Here is an 18560-nt window from a genome sequence, read left to right on the forward strand (position 1 = left end):
CAGGTTTTACTTGTTTGGGTTTCTGCTCATTCCATGTCCCATTTCTAAGGGGGAATGCTGGCTTGTGGGAGAAGGAAGGGTAAAAATCACAAAGCTGAGTGACCAAATTCAGTGGTTCACCAACTTGTGAGCAGGCTTGGGACATCAGTCTTACTAAACAACCAAATTTCTCTCTGAGGAGTGTGATTTAGTGGACACACTGCCACAAAAACTGCCCATTAGACTCTTGGCTCTGCACTGAATGTGCTGAGACACCACACTCTTTCTTCTGCAGCCGCAGAACAAGCTGTTCAGAAAGAAAGTGTGTGGGTGTCAGAGGGCTGGAGGACAGCAGCAGGCAGGTCACCTTCTCCTCTGGACTGGCCATTCCAGAACAACAGAACTGGCCTGATGAAACTGCTGCTGCACTGATTGTCAAAGACAGCACATCTGTCTCATTAAGCCTTGATCATCTGTAATAATATCTAAAATTCCACTCATGAGACAATGAGAAAGCAAATTTGAGGCAAATGACTGAAAAATTTACGCTGATTCCTAAACTTTACCACATGGAGTCCCAGCAGTGCTTACATTACTTGTTAAGATTGATAGAGGAGAGATCTATCTTAATTTTTTTATTTAATGTTAATATTTTGCTTGACAGTAATTCCCACATCACATTAGATGTGAGAGTGATTCAATCTGTTTTATGGATAATCTACACTGAAGCCATAGACATCTTTTTAAGGCAGCTTTGTAAACAAACAAGCAGTTATAGGAAAGACTAGATGACATATTCTGACTCCTCAGTTCTAAGCAGAAGAGTCAGATACTCTTGAAAATATCCCCAGTTGCACATTAGGGGAACGCAACAGATGTAGTCAAGCAAATCTGGAAAAGCACCTTCTTTTTGATATCTTGTTTTTGATTCTTGAACTTCATTCAAAAGCTCTAGGCTGGACTAAATCCAGTAGCTTTGTTCCCAATGCTTCAGACCAAAGCACGAGTGTTCCACGGAGCTGCACACCTGAGACTGGGAGTTGGATCCCACTCTGACTTTATTCCGTGCTCAGTGATTTCCATCAGAAGCTGCAGTTCCTGCCCCAAAAGGGAGAGTTCAAGGAGCAGTTTTTGCACATGCTGGGCACATTTCATGCTCTGAAGCGAAAACAGACCTGGGCTATCTCTCAGGTTGTGGATGCTAAAAATGCTGCAGCAGTGAGGTGGAGGGCAAAGCTGTGCTGATTATGATGTGCAGTCACAGGACCAGCAGAGTTGGAGCTCACAAGGCTTCCTTGCATAAAGATACTGGGATTTAGGACGCAAACTGTCCCAACATGAAGGACTGTGAAAAAGGAGGCCACGTTAGGACCAAGAGGAGATTGCAAGCCACTTTCCTCCACCTGAGGGGCACATGGGTCTCAGCCCTCTCTGCACATCTTTCCAATTTGTGCCATTCTTGGGGAAAGGCCAGGTCAGTCATTTGGGGAGGTTTTATTCCTACAGAGGCTTAGCTCAGCTACACAACACACTGTGACCAGGAAAATGAGTGGAAATCCATGGTATAAACACATTGGACTCCCAGGACAGTGGCTTGGAACAGCCAAAAGAAGATTTGCAAGTATCCCAGATACTTCCATCATTCCTCAGACCTACCATAGGTCTTCAGGGAGAAGCAACATTGCTAAAGGAGCCCAAGCAAGTCATTGTGCTGCCAGAGCAGCAGCAGGGCCAGAAACTTCCAAAGCCACTCCAGGCAGCTCATGGCCCACGTGTTTCCTCTGGATGAGCTGCCACGAGCAGAACAGGCCCACAGTGACGTACCCAAGAACAAGACAGATGTAGAGTCAAGGAATGGTTTGAGTTGGAAGGGACCTTAAGCCTCATCTCATTCCAACTCCCCTGCCATGGGCAGGGACACCTTCCACTATCTCAGCTTGCTCCAAGCCCCATCCAAGCTGGCCTTGGACACTTCCAGGGATGGGGCAGCCACAGCTTCTCTGCCCAACCTGTGCCAGGGCCTGCACCACCCTCACAGGGAAGGGAAAGAGCACCCAAAGGAGCTAACTGGTGAGGAATAAGAGAACTTTGAAGCTAATGCAGTACAGGTGCTCCTGTGGATCCCGAGGCTCTCCAAAACTGCCATCAGTCACTGTGGCTCTCACATGCTTGTACAAGGTGGGTCAGCAAACCAGTTGCATTCTCCTTGTGACAGAGCTCTCCAAGGGAAAGGAATGTAGACAAGCTGTCAGGAATATATCAAGGTGTGGAGTGTCTCAAGCAAAACAGTACCTTGTGTATGAAATTCAGCACGTAATTTGCTTTCCCAGGCCTGTTCACCCCTTCCCTTTCCAACTCAGTAACATCTTATCTTACCATAGTTCAAGAAACCTTTCCAGCTGCATCCAAGGTGGAATTTAGGATTCACATATATGCATCTCTCTCCATTTGCGAATTCAAATCAGATTGAGTTAACCTTGTTGGTTAAGGTTTACAGGATTTTAATTAATATCATTATTGGTTATTCTGAAGGACTACATAGGGCTGTAAAATGTAGGTGATAATGGTGCAGATTTCCAGTAATACCTGGACATGGAAAACAAACTTTGTAGCTACTTTACACAGAAAGACATGCACTGCTCTCTGGAAAAGGTCCAGTAAGCTCAGAGACCTTTATTTTTACTTTTTTCCCCTTCTTTTAATGTTTTAATGTATTCTTATACAGTAGCAGAATTAGTCAATAGTGCTTTTCTACATTTTCATAGCCCTGGATTATAAAAGTGAAAACTAAACTATTTATTAGAGTTAATTTTTAGCAGCTTATTAGAAGACTGAATTCTGATCACCTCTATTAGACTCCAGACCTGTGTATTCAGAGTTATCTGATAAATGCCAAAAAAAGCAAACACAAAGAAGAAACAAATTTAACAGTTAATTTCAGTGTCATGTCACGTGTGGCACAGTGCACATTCAAACACACACAGGAAATTGTGATTATAACACAGGACAGGCATGCTGTAAATGTGCTTACCAGCTTGAGAGAAAGCTTCATGTAAAATTGGAGAGATACAGGGTGGGGGGGGGGAGAGAGAGAAAAAAACAACAGTGCATCAGTAGAAGAGGAACTTTTTCAAACTGATCTTACATTAAAATGACACATAATCCCCTTGCTGTTGGAAGGCAAAATGGGTAACACTAAGAGATCTGTGCAAAAGTTCACAAGATGGGCTCGGGCAGCTGCCATTTCCTCACCAGGAACAGGAATGGGAAGTGCTGTGCCTGGACACAGGTGCTTTGGCACTGGACTGACTGACAGCGGCTGCAACAACAACAGTGGGCTTTTCTCCTCAGAGTGACATCACTGATGTGGTCAAAAACCAGAGCTTGCAAATGCATGTGGGTCACTTTAGATCAAAATCGCCCTCAAATGCATCAGCCACTTCACAGGAGGGCTTTAGAGAGGGGGTGACACCTGAGTCAAACCTCGGTGGGGAGGTGAGGAACGGCACTGGCTCCAGCAGCACGATGGGATCTCCAGGGAATGCCCAGCTCTCTGGCTATGGCCAGAGGACAACACCCCTGAAACGTCCCTGCTGGCTGAACAGCGCTGTCTGGGCAGGCATGGAAAGTCATTTCACATTCTTCAACAATTCAAAAAACAAATACTCAGACTCAAACGTACTTCGGCCATGGTCGGACAAGGTCAGGCCCAAGGAGGAGGAAAAAACCCAATCTATTCTCTTGACACCAATTTGATCCTATGACAGCACGGTAAGACATTATTCAAGCTCCTTAAATGATATACATGATCTAATTCTTTAAAGTTACCACATTTCCTGGGGCAGAGCCAAAACATTATCTTTTAGTTACTCTGGGGAAGCGAGACTGAAAGCAGCGTGTGCCCACAGAGCCCACGCACAGAGAGCTGTGTCTCTGCCCAGCATCACCTGCACTCACAGCTCTGGGCAGGGCTGCAGGGCCCCAGAAATTCCCAGCTGTGCCTGGGCATCCCACCACCAGAATTATCAGAACCTCCTCTAGTGTGGCAAGACATTACAACAGCTGCAGTTCAGAAGGTTTTCCAAGAGACAGGGACACTCACAGTGCTCCAGGGCTCAGTTCTGTGCCAAGGAGCACCAGAGAGCTGCTGCTCAAGATCTAAAGCCAGATATAAAGGGAGAATCCAAGCTCCACCCAGCCTCCTCCTCCTCCTCCTCCAGCAATCAGCACTGAGCTGCCCTACCAGCCCTTTGGGGTCAGTTGTGAAATGCTCAAAATACCCAACAAACTTGTCAGTGCATAAATGCACGCACTCTGTACAACAGCTGAGATGTAAAAGCTGGAAAACACCTCTCTTCAGGCAAGAATCTCTGCTGTCAGCCTTCAGAACCTCTTTCCATTCAAGTTCTCTGTCACTTTATTACCAGCAGCTCCTGGGAATGGTGCTCTCAAACACATGCTCCATTTTGAGCAAAACCACAGTTCATTAGGATTGAAATTAAAATAGCGAGTGGCTCCACACCTGTGTGATGTGTTTGACAGCACAAGTTAGGAAATAAACTTTTTTTTTTTTCCCTCTAAAAATAACAATTCCCATTAGTCACCAGGATTTGTAGAGCAACACATGCCAGTCATTCAAGGAAAATAAATGGCCTTGAAATAATAGTGAAATGCTGCATGTGAACTGATCGTTCAGGGACAAGGCAGCAGCGAGACTTCCCTCTGCAGTCCAGTCCATTAGGAAACAAACAAAGGATAATAATCACAGTGCCATGAAGAAACTCACTCTCTGAGCTAAAGAGGTCATTAAAAAAGAAGCAAACAAAACCAATCCATTTGGGAGAATAATCATAGAGGAAGGAGAAAGAATGGTCTGAAGAAATTCAGCATAGGCAGCTTGTGTTTGCATCATTGCTTCAGCACTCCTGTGAACTTTAGCATAGACATGATCAGCACAAACTGAGATTCTTGTACATATATACAGACAAGACTCATGGTGCAGAATAAATATTTACCTATGAAGCACTCTAAGAAGGCACAAATGTTTGCTACATGCGCTAGTGGCTAAACACTACTCGCTCTAAAGGCACTAAATACGGCGGAGAATCATCTGCATCAAGACTATTCTTTTGCTCTAAATTCAGCAAATTTTAAAGGGATTACAGACACTGTAGGCCCAGTTCTTATGCTGTTAAGTATGGCAAAAAAAATAGAGAATTTATTAATAGCATTTCCAAATAGTACATCAGGGATTGTTATAACCAGTATAAATAAAGCAGATCGTATTCTGGAAATAATGAAATGCTGAAATAAGTCATATTCACAGCTTTCCATTTCTGAAATGTAATTGGTAATTTTATGTGACAGTGATTCGGTTTCTAGAAACAAACATAAGCAGATTGAAAATAAATCTGCATTAAACACTACGTAACTACTTCTGCCCATTCTGTGGGGTTTTCACAGCTAGAAACGTGTGCTCACAGCTCCTGGGAGAACAGGGGCATTTTCCACCCAAATGATCAAATAAATTACATTTCCTTGAAATGAGCAAATCTGTTTCAAGCTGTCAATCTAAACCACGTCTAGGAAAAAATGAAGAGTCTAAGAGCCACAAGCTTCAATAACACATGAGAGAGCATGAAAGCCAGCAGGTCCATGTGTTATTGGACAGTCACGGACACTAACCTCACTTACAGAAAACAGGGTTGAAATCAATCACTGGACTTCCATACAACCAGGAGGTAATTTTCTTTCTTTCTTTTTTTTTTTTCCCTTTTTTTGTGGCCCTGTAACCATTTCCCCATACTCTGCTTTATCCAAGTATCAGATTTAGAGGCCCCATATCTCGATTCCATGAACTGTCATCATCACAGACAGCTCAGGGAAGCTTCCAAAAGCTCCAGGGAGTGCTCCACCACCGAGGCACAGAATGTGTCACCCCACAGGGGTTGGTTCGTGGTGCTCAAGACCTCATTTGTTAATTAATTTAGAATAAGTGCGTGGAACCTGTTTGTAACACTCCGAATTTCACAGGTCCAGCTACTTCAGTCGTGCCAATTTCAGCATTTCCAGGGCTAGCGGACACATCTCTCCTGCACACCACACAGTAAAGCTGCAACTTGCCTCCCACCAAATTTTCCTTGGATCTTTGCCAAAGCACATTCCCACAGCACACCCGGAACGGCGTTGTAAGTGGGGTTAGCGACTGTGTAGCGACGGTATGGGCTGATCACACCATACACAGACTTACAAAATACTCCCTAGCCTCAATGGCACACGTGGGGGTCCCTAAAGTCCTCTTCATGAGTTCTTTGTGAATATACAAAGACTGTGTCTGCTGGTGAGTCAGCAAGAGAAAACACACATTGGTTACACCGGGGACGAGTGCAGCACCTCTGTGCTTTTACTGCTTCTACAGCAAAAGACAGCTCAGTGTTTAACCAGCCTCAAAAGTGCAGAGTGGGAGCTTCCTAGAAGCTGGGTGAACATTAAGAGTTCAGCATGCTCACAGAGATCAGAAAATATTGTGGTTTTAAATGCTTGCTTAAATACCCAGGTCAGAAAACATCTCTCTCTGTGCTAGAATAAAGCGTGGCTGTAATGACCCCACCCGCCCAAAAACCCCGGTCCTGGCACAGACAGAGACACTTACGTTAGAATAACAAGCATTCCCAGGGCAGGGAACAGAGCAGGTTGGAGAGGGGGTGGCTGGTTTGCTGTTTCTGCACAGAACTCACAGAACAACAAAGCACTGATCAGTCAGGCAGAGCGACAGCTCGGTGTGGAGGGGCAGGACTGCTCAGTGTGTCAGAGGAGACAGGGAGGGAGAACATCCACTGGTGCAATGGAAATAACATCACATTGTATTGAAGTCAACAACTTCCACTAAGAAGGAAACCACAAAAGTTCCTCCGTGTGCTTTGGGGAACCGTCTGGAGGCTGGAACTTGGGTCATGGCAGCAAAATCCATCCCAGCTCCCAGACCATTCTCTCTCTGCCCGGTCCCATCCCGGGCTCCGAGGCAGGAGAGAAAAGGCAAGTCCACACAACGCACAGGGAGCAATTCAGAGGTGTAAGTTCTGCCCCTGGATGGTGTTAGTTCGGAGTACTGCTCTTTAAGAAAAGGTGCTGATGCTACTGCCGCTGCAGCAATAAAACAAAAGAACACAAAATTAGTATCAACCAGCAGAATACCGAGTTTCCTTTGTCCTCAAAGTGGAATTAGAAAAAAGCAGCGCAAGCATAAATGAAATTATGAGTTATGTAAGTGGTTCCTCATTCTTTGTACGCTTCTGGCTTTAACTTCCCTAAAGAGGCAAAGTTGATTTGAAAGTGTTACTTTTATAGTGTCTTTTTAAGGAGCTATTAGAAACAACGCTCACAAAAACTGTGTTAGAGAGATTTTCCCCTTCTCCTAGTTCTGATCCATAATAAGTGCTCTAACAGCTTTATGGTATTTTCTATAATGGACATTTCTGCTGTTGGGGTTTAAAGAAAAAGCTTTGAGGCAAATACAAAAATGTGATTAGAAAACCATAGACACCGCCAAGAGTCAGCACCTAAATATTTAATTTATTTTTTTTTAAACAGACTAGGATTTCATATTGGCAGTGACCACTGATACTGGTATTGGCGCCTCCCCATTAACCTTGCATCTGTTGTGAATTGCTCAGGCATCTGTTTCCTTCCATGAAAACAAGATTCATTGGATTTTTGGGTTTGGAAGCAAAATTAAAACCAGACCGGGCACTGGGTACAGGACATATCATAGCTAATTATGTAATTCATTTTAACAGTCACCAGTGATTTTGCCACTTTAGCTTTGTAATTCCTCTTTCCAAATGCAACCCAAGATGCTCAACCAAAAAATTTCAAAGGAAATGGCTAAAACACACAGCCTCCCAGACACGTCCTGATCTCACAGATTTCATGGAGGAGAGGTATGGGAATCCATTCACGTGTTATGTTTCAAGGATCAATTACAACGTGGGGTTCTGCTGCTGGAATTTATCCTGGTAAAGGTCTTAGGACTTGTTCCCATCAAGTAGTTACTTTTTTTTTTTCCCTTATCCCTTAAGTCAGTGCAAAAAAGAAGGAGTATGATCCCGTTTCCTTTGGAATAAACATCATCACTTGGCTTTGCAGGAGTTGAGAGCTCAGGTTATCAACAAAGCCAGGAAGGACCTGCTTGGCAAATTGGGGTGAATTCTCTAAAAGAACACTTGGAGAGCCTTGTGGCCTTCCCTGAAGGTGCCTGGAGTGGAATTCTGCCAAGGAACAAACCCAGCAGTGCAGAGAGAAGAATTCAGAGCAAATGAAATGATTCAGAGTCCAAGCTCCTGTTACCCTGTGCTGTCCTGCTGCTCCCTGCACAACCTTCCAGAAGCTGCTTCCCTGATGTGCTTCTGTACAGATCGAGTGTCCTTCTGTGTAGAGGAGAGTTCCACCCTACATCCTCCTCCCTTCTCTGGTAACATCACAATCCTGAGCAAAATTCAGATGCTTTTGGATTTGACAGGGGGAGGGAAAAGGATGAAAAAGGAAATCTTATTAAACTTCGTAAGGTTAAAGCAGAATTAACAGTGTTGTCTGGCTGACTTGAATATAACAGGGGGTGCTATCAACTGAAACAAACACCAACCACTTGCTTTTCACCTGACAAATTAAAAGGATTTGTGGGTGGTTCTTGATTTCCTTTTTGCCAGGTTAGAATTATTTTATTTTTGAAGGTCATATGGCACTTTGATGATCTACTAGTCTGACCATTTGTATATTACTAATCACCAAGGACCTATAAAATGGGAATTTGAAAAGGTTTCAAATGAGACAGAGCAAGCTGCCAGAGGTTTGCAGCCTCTCCTCCTCCTCCATATCTCTGGATGAACTAAGTGGCCTGAATCCATCCCTCTGGGAAAATAAGAGATGATGATCTGAATATTGGCCTCCAAATCCACAGCATGAATCAGGCAGGAAAAGTATTTACATACAAACATCCTGGCAGCTGACAAGGGAAGGAAATGAAATAGAAAAAGAACACAGTGAAAGGTTTAAATGAAGATTTAGCAATAGCCCTCCCTTGCACATTCACAATGAATGTGTCAGCAGAAATTTGAGGGATTCCAGAGACTATGGGACATTGCTCTCATTATTTCACCTTTGACACAAAGCACTTAAAAGAATATGATATGCAGAATTTGTAAGGTTTGCTTGGATTTCTTAGATAGTCAATACATAAAATAATGGTCTTTCTTCAGGAAATATTAAAAGCAATTGGTCATAATTGCTTCTATGGCCAAATACACAGAAAGAACTTGTACCTTTGAAACACAAACTTGTGACGTGCCCATGGGACTACCAGCTAGTATTTTTAAATCAAGCAGGAAATATTCAGCACTATTTAAAATATTCTGTTCTGTGAATGGCCCTACTGGAGCATTATATTGTAACACAGCCCCTGACTTCTCCCAGCACTGCCCACCCTCGTACCGCTGCCACCACCCAGCACAGCCCTGCTGCTGCACAAGCAGAATTGAAAGACTGTCTCCTCCTGTAAAAACCACTGAGAAAAGATGCTCTGAGCCAAACTGCAACTGAGAAAAGGAGGGACAGGGGCAGACCGTGCCTTTGGACAGCTTAGAAAATTCCCACTTCCCCAGTGAAATGCCTCAGAAGTTGGGTTTTTTGGGTTCTGAGTGTCCCACGAAATGGCAATTTCCTAGTAAAGAACTGAAACTCACTCTGTTTAAAACATTTTTTTTTTTTACTATATTGTCTGTAACCAGACAAGACAATGTATTGTTTACAGCTCTGTTCTCAGTTCTTTGTAACTAACCACTGAAGTTCCCCACTGAAATCATCTCTGCTTTTATACAGCTCCAGCTCCTCAGTCCTAAATGTCAGTGCTGTCCCTGGAGCAGAATTTGGGTTTTTTTTAAAGTAGTCACTTCCTTGCTGTAACAGTCTGCTCTAAAAAACATTTAAAATACTGAACACTTGTGTCTCCTTCCTGTAGTTTCTGCAGGAGGAAATAATTCTAAGGACCTTCACCTTGCAGGCAAAGCCATGCTATGCCAGCAGTTTTTCAGCCAAACTCTGCCACGTGCAAGGTTCTGGGAAGATAAACTCCTATTTTTGTATGAAAAATGGAAAATTTTATCTCAGGGACCTGTCATTTTATTCTCTGTTTATGAAGACCACCAAAGAGAGGGATTAATTCAACACAAACACTACAGCATCAGTTTATGAATATAATCAGAGCTGCTGTCAGGAGCAGGAACAGAGCAGTTGACCTGAGAAAACTCAGGCCATGTTTCCTGCTCAGCAGCAAAGAAGACAAGAACATTGACCTTGGAACAGTGGAGATGTGTCACAAAGTGTTGGATCTTTTTTTCTCCCTGGTTTTGCTCTGCTTCATCACAAAGTTTAGCAAACTCTCAGTTAATGTCTTCCCTCCAAAGTTTGCAGGAACAGCACCTGTTGTTGACTATTCCAAAGAGCTTCTCAACTTGGTATTTTTGCTAAGATTGACACTTAAAGTGTCAAGAATAAGAACTGTGGGGAAAAAAACCCTCCATTTAATTAGAACAAAAGTAAAGGAGCACTGCAGGATTTAAATTTTTCTATGGACACTTTAAAAAACTGCTCAACCCAAACCATCTGCTCAAGGAGGCCCACAGGCAGACATGATAAACTTGGTGGGAAGCTTGATAACTTCAGCTCTCTACAGGAATCAAATCAAACCTTATCCAAAGCTTCTTGAAAATTCATGCTACAGGATGAAGTTAAGGCCTTGAGAAGTGTCAGCCTCAAATATTTAGGGCCAACTCTAACTGAGGTCTCTTTGGTGTGTGTCCCCCAGCCTTTCCCAACACAGCAGCTGGTTTAAAGAACACATGGACCATAGAAACTACCCTATTACCACCCAAAATCAGTTCACCTTCCATAAATAACCTGTTTCTTATCTCAACACTCAGGATCACTACACAAGCTGACACTGCAGCACCTGAAGCAGGAGCTGAGTGTCTGGAACAGAAGTTCCCACTGCTCCAGAAGAAGTGTCAGATCATTTCAGAGAAATTCCTGAACTTGCATCAACTGAAACCACAACATTTATTTTCTAGAATCCCTCCTAGTTCACTCTCCTCCCTCTGACACAGACATTGAGCTGAAACCACCCTGCAGAGACAAAAACTAATGACTTGGACTTCTCCATGTGCCTTGCCTAACCTTCAGCTCCTCCTTCCATACTAAGAATGACAATCCCTCCTCCCCCAAAAAAACCCCAGACGGGTAATTTCCATCAGCAAATGCACTTTTTGTGGTTTCACTGTGGGGTTTTTGACTGCAAATGGCTTTATAGGTTGGGAACCCTTGGATTTTGTCTGCATGTTATGATAAAACACAATGGAACCATTCACAAAACAAAACAAGTTTTTACATAACAGAACGTGCAATAAAAGCGCAAGAAAGAAAGAAAAGAAAGAGAGAAAGAAAGAGAGAGAGAGAGAGAGAGAGAGGTATCCAGAGGAGAACTTACCCCGCGCTTTAGGCTCCTGAAGCAGTGGATTTTGGGTTTGGAGGTCATGAACTCGTTGAAGCGATGGGAGAGGGGTTCCTTTTGCTGCTTGGGAGACTGGGGGCCGTTGGGAACAGCAGAGGGTGAGGCAGAGGCAGGGGGAGGAGGAGGGGGCTGATGGGGGGATGTTAAAAGGGACATAAGCTACGTATAAGAGATGGAGAAGTGACAGAATAAAAAAACCAAAATAAAAAGATAAAAAACACAAAACGAAAATAAGCATCAAAACCAATATTTGAAATCCAGAGGAAAAAAAAAAACCAACAACCAATTAAATAATTAAATTTTAAAGGCCATGGTTTAAGAGAGGGGAGAAAGCAGTAGTTAAGAGTTGTGTTAAATGAAGAGTGTGATAAATGAAAGTTTTAGTAAGTGATGCAACAGAAGAGTAACATAAAGTATTTTGAAGGAAGCTCATGCAGACTCTTCCATGCAGCGCTATCCCCATAAATTGCCCTGTTCTGCTCTGTGGACAGCTCGGAATAATGCATATGGATAGAGCTTTCAAATACCTGAATTTAAATGGATCAGATAAGGAAGGTACCTTAGTGCCCAGTAGCGTTTCTATTATCTGGAAAACAACAAACCACATTCCTTCCTGCTTCCAAATCACACCTCAGCCACGTGCATCACACTTCACTTGTACAAGTTATTCTATGAATTTGCTCAGGAGTTAGTCCTGGGTGTGTTTCTCTTTCTGGCTACACTGATGTAAGCACCAGAGAGCTGAGTTTTTTCTCATACCAGCACCACAGGAATGACCCATTGTGAACTGGTAGGGGTTTTTTTGACTCTAATTAGAAGTAGTTTGGTAAATAGTCAGAGCAAGGGTGAGGTTAAACCAACGAAGCTACTCTGGGCTTCCATCAGTGTTACTGAAAACTGATTCAGTCCAGTCACCCTGACACGTTCTGGGAACCCCAGATAAATGCTGCCATGCATTATGGTGTAAAAATATGACAGTGGAATGAAAAAGGTTTAATGGATACATAAGTTAATATGGTCTTTTTTTAAAAAGTCAACTGCTCAGTTAGTGATTACTCCATTAGTTGTGCTTCAGGATGAAATCACAGCAATTCCCTGTTTCCCAGCCACCCACCTGCTCACCCCAGTGCACAGACTGGAAACGCCAATGAAAAGCCAAGGAAGAGTTTGAGGAGTGTCAAAACAGTAACGCCACGTTAAAGCTTCCCACGAGTAACAATGTTAGTTGGCACACATGGCACTAGGTAAGTGGTTTACGATTCCTTCTCGGAGTTAGGAACAGAAATGGACCATGGCAGAGACGTGACAACTCAAGTTAAAAATTAATTTTAAAAACTGCAACATAATTAAAGAAATTATACAGAGAAAAAAAAAATTAAAGATATAAAGAAATTTAAGTAACCAAAGACTACAACAAAACGCCATATTAAGACAGCAGTTATTAACTTTCCGAATCTAAAATTCTCTTTAAAACAAACTGAACTTGCCAGGATTACCAGACAAGACAGAGGTTATTGACAAAACACACACTAGCACCAAGCTCAAGTTTGCAAATCAGTACCTTATTTTTCTTGATGAATGGCCATAACTTGCCCTTGGATTTGCCACCAAACTTCGGCTCTGACTTGCCATCCCCTCTGGAGTTGGAAAGGCTGGATTCTGAGACAGTTCTCTTCATGGGCTGCGTGAAATCCTCAAATTCGATGTCTCCTGGAGGCTCAAACCCTGATTTGAAGGCTTCTATTACCATCTGAGAATCCTGGAAAGGGACAGATGCAATACAAGTGTAAGTATCTCAGGTGAGGGGCTGTCAGAAAATTGGTGGCTCATTAAAACAGAGCAAGAAGGGAACCAACCCTTACAGTGACCAGGTTCATTGCTGGGAATGGACACCCATCCAACAGCTGCCCAACTCCTGAATCTGACCACAGCCAGCAAAATTTTCATTCCCTTTCTTTCATTTCCAACACAAAAATCAAAATTCTGGTACAAACATCTTCTAAAGGCCTTTTCGTGTCTACTGGTTAAAAGCACCAAGAGCTTATTAACTTTACTGACTACAAAAGCAATCACACCTCAGTACCTGAACAGGTAAGTGACTTGTAACAAAGATTTAAGGTGACTGAAACCACCTTCCCTCATGGCACTATTAGGAGGGATATAAGTCAGCCACACTGACTGTAGACTGTGTACAATGGCTTTGCTGTTTTGTTTCTTTTGACAGAGGGAAAAGAAAAAAAGCAAATCAAAGTAAAACCAATACACAGACCTTCTCCTACTCAGGTCTACAAACACAATTAATTATACATAAGCTCAAATTCAGATCTCATCTTGCCAAATGCATTTAAATCTAATGGACTCAGGGGAAAAAGTATTTTTACACAGTTCTCATTTACTTGTTGGTTTTTTTTTGGGGGGAAGGGAGATTTTGGTTATACTCTAACAGCTTTCTTCTAAGTTCATTAGACAAACTGTGCCTCGGAATACAAATATCTTAGTAGTCTCTAGAGAGGGGCATCACCATCCTGACCACATAAACAGATGAACTTGTTGCTTCGAAGGCATTTCACAGATTCTGTGAAATTTAGTGGGCTTTAAACTGAAAAAGAGTAGGTTTAGATTAGATATTAGGGAGAAATTCTTCCCTGTGAGGGTGGGGAGGCCCTGGCACAGGTTGCCCAAAGAAGCTGTGGCTGCCCCATCCTTGGAAGTGTCCAAGGCCAGGTCGGAGCAACCTGGGACAGTGGAAGGTGTCCCTGTCCATGGCAGAGGGTGGAATGAGGTGATCTTTACGTTCCCTTCCAACCCAAACCACTCTCTGATTATAAGAGTCTACACAGTGTTATATTAAATTCCCCACTGGTATTTTATTCTATGCACGATGCTTTTCATTTTTTCCTTTTAATTTTACAGTGTTCTTTCCACTTACTCAAAACATCCTTCCACTACAATGGAGCTAAAAATAACCAGCATGCTCCATATATCACAGAGATAATGTCATAACAGGAACTTTAAAGTCCATAACAAATTAGTTTTATCTGCTGCTAGAGCCTTCTGAATCGGGTTCTGCACAGGTTCACCTGGCAGTCACCACAGCTCACCCTTGCAACACGACCTTTGTGTTGCTCAAGTGGTAAGAAAGGAGAAATGAAAAAAAAAAAGAAAACATTTAAAACTATTAGAAACACAGTTACAGCTGTCCAGGACTCCCAGTTGATTCCAGACAGTTTCTATTGCTATTATCAGGAGTTCTGAACACTTCAATGAGAGCATAAAATAACCTATTTACATGGTTACACATTTAGTAACTAAGCCTGAAAGAACAGCCCCTGTGCAAAGTGGGCACGAGGCAGAACTTTATTCTCTGCAGCTTAAATATTACACAGAAAGTATTAAATCTGACCCAATATGCCATTCTGGTTCTTCACACTACCCAATAAAATAGAGGTCAGGATGCAGGAGCCACCAATTTGACTTCTCTGTGTGCAACAGAGACTGACTTGAATATAAAATTCACCCTGGTTCAAACAGCCAGCTGTGTGTTTTGCTAAGACCTCACTTGAAGACTCAAGCAGAGCAGAGGCTGAGAGGTGAATCTCCCCAACACGATTTCACCACACAGCACCAAAAGCTGTGCCTCAAAAGCAGGATATGTTGTTCTAACACAGGAATCTGTACCCCAGTTCCCTGTTTTCCCTACTCAGAGAGTAATTGTCAGACTCCTTGGTTTCCTCTGCTCTTTGTGAGAGCAGTTGCTGAACAGAGAGTACAGGATTAATTTCAGAACTTCAGCCTTGGGTTTATGCTGCCAGTTCATGGCTCTGGGCACTGAACAGCTCAGAAAAGATGCCAGTGAGAAACATGTATGGGAAATTCAAACAGTCAGCCAGACATATGCTGTATTTGAAGCACTAATGTGATCCATGAGCAGGGCTGAAGATTTGGTGTAGGGAGGGAACAAATCATTCTGCAAACAAAACAGAAAACACATTTGCCCTTGTGGTCACTGAACATCAGGAAGCTCAACCGAGCTCTTTATCAGCCTTTTTATCAGAAAGGCTTCTTTGCATCCTACAGTGATTCTCAGAAGGCAAGGTTTACTCATTTACAGGTTGCCAGCAAACCCCAAATCTGCAAAGAAAGGTTTTACAGGAAGATTTTGCCAAAGTGGTTTGCAATAGTTTATGTAGCCAATCCTTTGAAGATTTTCATTATTATAAAACTAACTGGAATGAAGACATTTCTGAAACTCTGCTTTCTGACTATGAGACATAGAAACCACCTTTGAAATTATCCAACACTAACTTATTCTATGCAGAAGCCTACTTTTCAATTACAACATTTCAAAAAGTAACTATCCTGGCAAAAGGAGAGAATATTCCTAAAAGATGACATCTTAAAAATAACAAGAGTGGCAGTAGAGGCATTTCTGGGTGTTAAGTAGATTTGGGGAATAATCTGAGCACATCCTGCCTCAGACAAAGCAGTTTGGGACACGAAGCTGTGCTTTGGTTTAGTTCTCCGACTGCAAAGCTCTGGTGCTGCAGCCTGGACACAGGATTTAATTCTCCATGTACAGGAGATCAATACTAAAGATGACAATCAACAAGGCAAACAATGCAACACTTACATTCTTGTGATCCACTGATTCTGCAGCCTTTGTTATCTCATCCAGACACTTCCCAATGATGGGGATCACTTGGCGGTCGACTTCAGCGAAGGTTTTCATGGATTCACCTATCCTCACGATCCTCCTCTCCTCCATCTCTTGTATTTTCTAAAATGTTACATTTCATTCAGATCAAACATCAAGATTAACTTCACAGTTTCACCCGGTTTTCCTCCCCAGGGTACATCAGCTGCTTTAAAACTTTTGGTTTAAATATATTTTTCGGGACAAAGTAGGACAGCTGTTCTCAGGAAGGCACCAAGTGATGCTGTCCCCTCAAACATCAAAATGTTCTAAATATTCAGGATGTTCTAAAAGTAATCTCTTTTACTATTACTGGGAACTTTTCAATTAACTTTTTATGTTAAAAATTGCTGATTTGCCAAACCCCCAGCTTTAGACTTGTAAGGATTGGCTCCTAAGGCTTTTAAAGAGAATTTCTGTAACAATAAACTCATTTTCTGTGCATGTTCTGAGAGATCTTATTTTCATTCCACTGCAGAACCCAAGGAAATAAAAATCTTGATGTCTCCCCTTCTCCTTTTCCCTAGAAGGTAATTTTTGGTTTACAAGCAGTCCTCTACATCGTGTATAGTTCACAATGCAATACATCACGTATTGATGCACAATACATCACGTGTTGTTCACACCAGGGCTTCCCAACATATGCTCCTCGTTGCTCAGTGGATTCAGTGCCAAGATCTTCAGCATCTATTCCACAGGCCTCTCATTTACAACAAGGGAAACTGGATGTGGCATAATTCTATTATGACAAATTACAACAGGATACAGAAGGACATGAACAGGAACAGCCTGTTTCACACACTGGACTGCAGGAATCCTATGGAACTTCATCAGCTTAAAAATCCCCATTGCCTTGACTGATCCACGAGCAACATCAATTCTTTGCAGAAAACCCCAAACTTATTTCAAAATCTGAAAGAAAGCACCAGAGCTTACTGGGGCACTGATAGGGAAAAGGGCACAGCTGCAGGACTTCAACATGCCCACCTACACATCAGAGTGCCTACCAGCTCCTCCATTAAACACAAATGTATTGCCAAAAAATGTTATATATGACTCCAGGAATAACTTATCTCAAGGCACTGGTTTGAAACACCATGGGGCAAAAGAGGAGGTGCCCACTTAGCTCAGAAGTTCCAGCAATGGGTAGGAAAGTGCGTGTTTGCTACGCAAATATCAGCTATTTCTCATCTGATGACAAGCATGTGACATTTCCTCCCTTAAAAAGGTTGTATTTTCCACTTTTGATGCTCATGACCCATTACAATGGAACAGTCATTTCAAACTTCTGTTCTACTGCATTAATCTCAGTTCGTTCAGCCAAGCACAAATTTGGGTCTCCAGTCACAATAAATGGGATGGCTTTTTTATTCTTCCTCTACTCCCTTTTCTTTAGGCACCTTAAGACATAATCAGCACTAAACCCTTTGGCATTCAGCTACTGCAGAATTACTATGCCTTACATTTAAACATCTGTGGAGTGTGATTTGAGCACAGGTTGTAAAGGGCTGTGAGATGCAACGATGCCCAGCTGACTCCTGCCCCAACAATGCAAATGATGTTCTCATCCCCAGCTGCACAGGCACAAGAGTTGGACAGAGCCAGGCTGTGAGGATTCCAAAGGCTCTCGTAATCTGTCATGACAGTTCAATGTCACCTTCCTCACATTTTATTGATCCCTTGATATCTAGTCTAAAAAAACGGGATAATTTATCCTACCCTCTCGTGGGGTGTCAGACTGCACGTAAAATTTGCTAAGAATGACCCCAAAAATTAGCAAAAAGTCAAAGTCAGGGACTTGAGGTGATGTGCAACATGACCATCTGTTCTCATCACAGAACTATGGGCTACTCTAGACCCGTGCCAGTGTCCCTTACCTGGAAGATGTTTGGTATGTGTGTGTAGTAATGCTCGTGCTGCTCACTGTTGAACTTCTGTAGGGTGGAAGAATATTCTGCTTTGCTGTCTTCTGCCATCTGATGTCGCAGCTGGGCTTGCTGTCTTGCCTGAAGAAACACCCAAAGAAATTTATAATTTACTAATGGAAGGAAATTACATTTGTTGTCCTCCTCATCTTACTAGCCAGGAACACCAGGATACAGGACTCAGCACACTCCAGCTTTTGGTTTAGTCATATTTTGTCAAGGAGTTCATCTCCCCAAGCACAAGTTGCAGTGTGGGCAGTGCTGCTGTTCCTTTCTAGTGTTAACAGGTGCTGTTTCCATGAACCACTTTGCATTCCATGAACAGCCTTCATCACACACATGTCAAACACCAAAACAGGCTTGTCCCTGTGCCTGCCCACTGGACAGGCACTTTCTCAGCACA

The 18560-nt window shown here is 42.7% G+C and overlaps 1 protein-coding gene across 20 annotated transcripts in view; it reads right to left on the reverse strand.

The window, feature by feature from the left end:
- Window positions 1-18560, reverse strand: part of FNBP1 (formin binding protein 1) — a 94534-nt gene that overhangs the window by 12850 nt on the left and 63124 nt on the right. For 4 of the 20 annotated variants that reach the window (XM_050320272.1, XM_050320271.1, XM_050320269.1 and 1 more), the window contains exons 7-12: window positions 18110-18238; window positions 16170-16316; window positions 13101-13298; window positions 11516-11698; window positions 6230-6316; window positions 3011-3025 (exon numbers count right to left, since the gene is read on the reverse strand). In XM_050320272.1, coding sequence (XP_050176229.1) covers window positions 3011-3025; window positions 6230-6316; window positions 11516-11698; window positions 13101-13298; window positions 16170-16316; window positions 18110-18238 — 759 coding nt within the window. Of the gene's footprint in view, window positions 1-3010; window positions 3026-6229; window positions 6317-11515; window positions 11699-12098; window positions 12126-13100; window positions 13299-16169; window positions 16317-18109; window positions 18239-18560 lie in introns of all 20 variants that reach the window. The other 16 variants (XM_050320283.1, XM_050320284.1, XM_050320278.1 and 13 more) reach the window with 11 other exon arrangements.

This window comes from Myiozetetes cayanensis, unplaced genomic scaffold (genome assembly GCF_022539395.1).
Source record: "Myiozetetes cayanensis isolate MyiCay16 unplaced genomic scaffold, myiCay2020 scf23, whole genome shotgun sequence".
Lineage (NCBI taxonomy): Eukaryota > Metazoa > Chordata > Aves > Passeriformes > Tyrannidae > Myiozetetes > Myiozetetes cayanensis.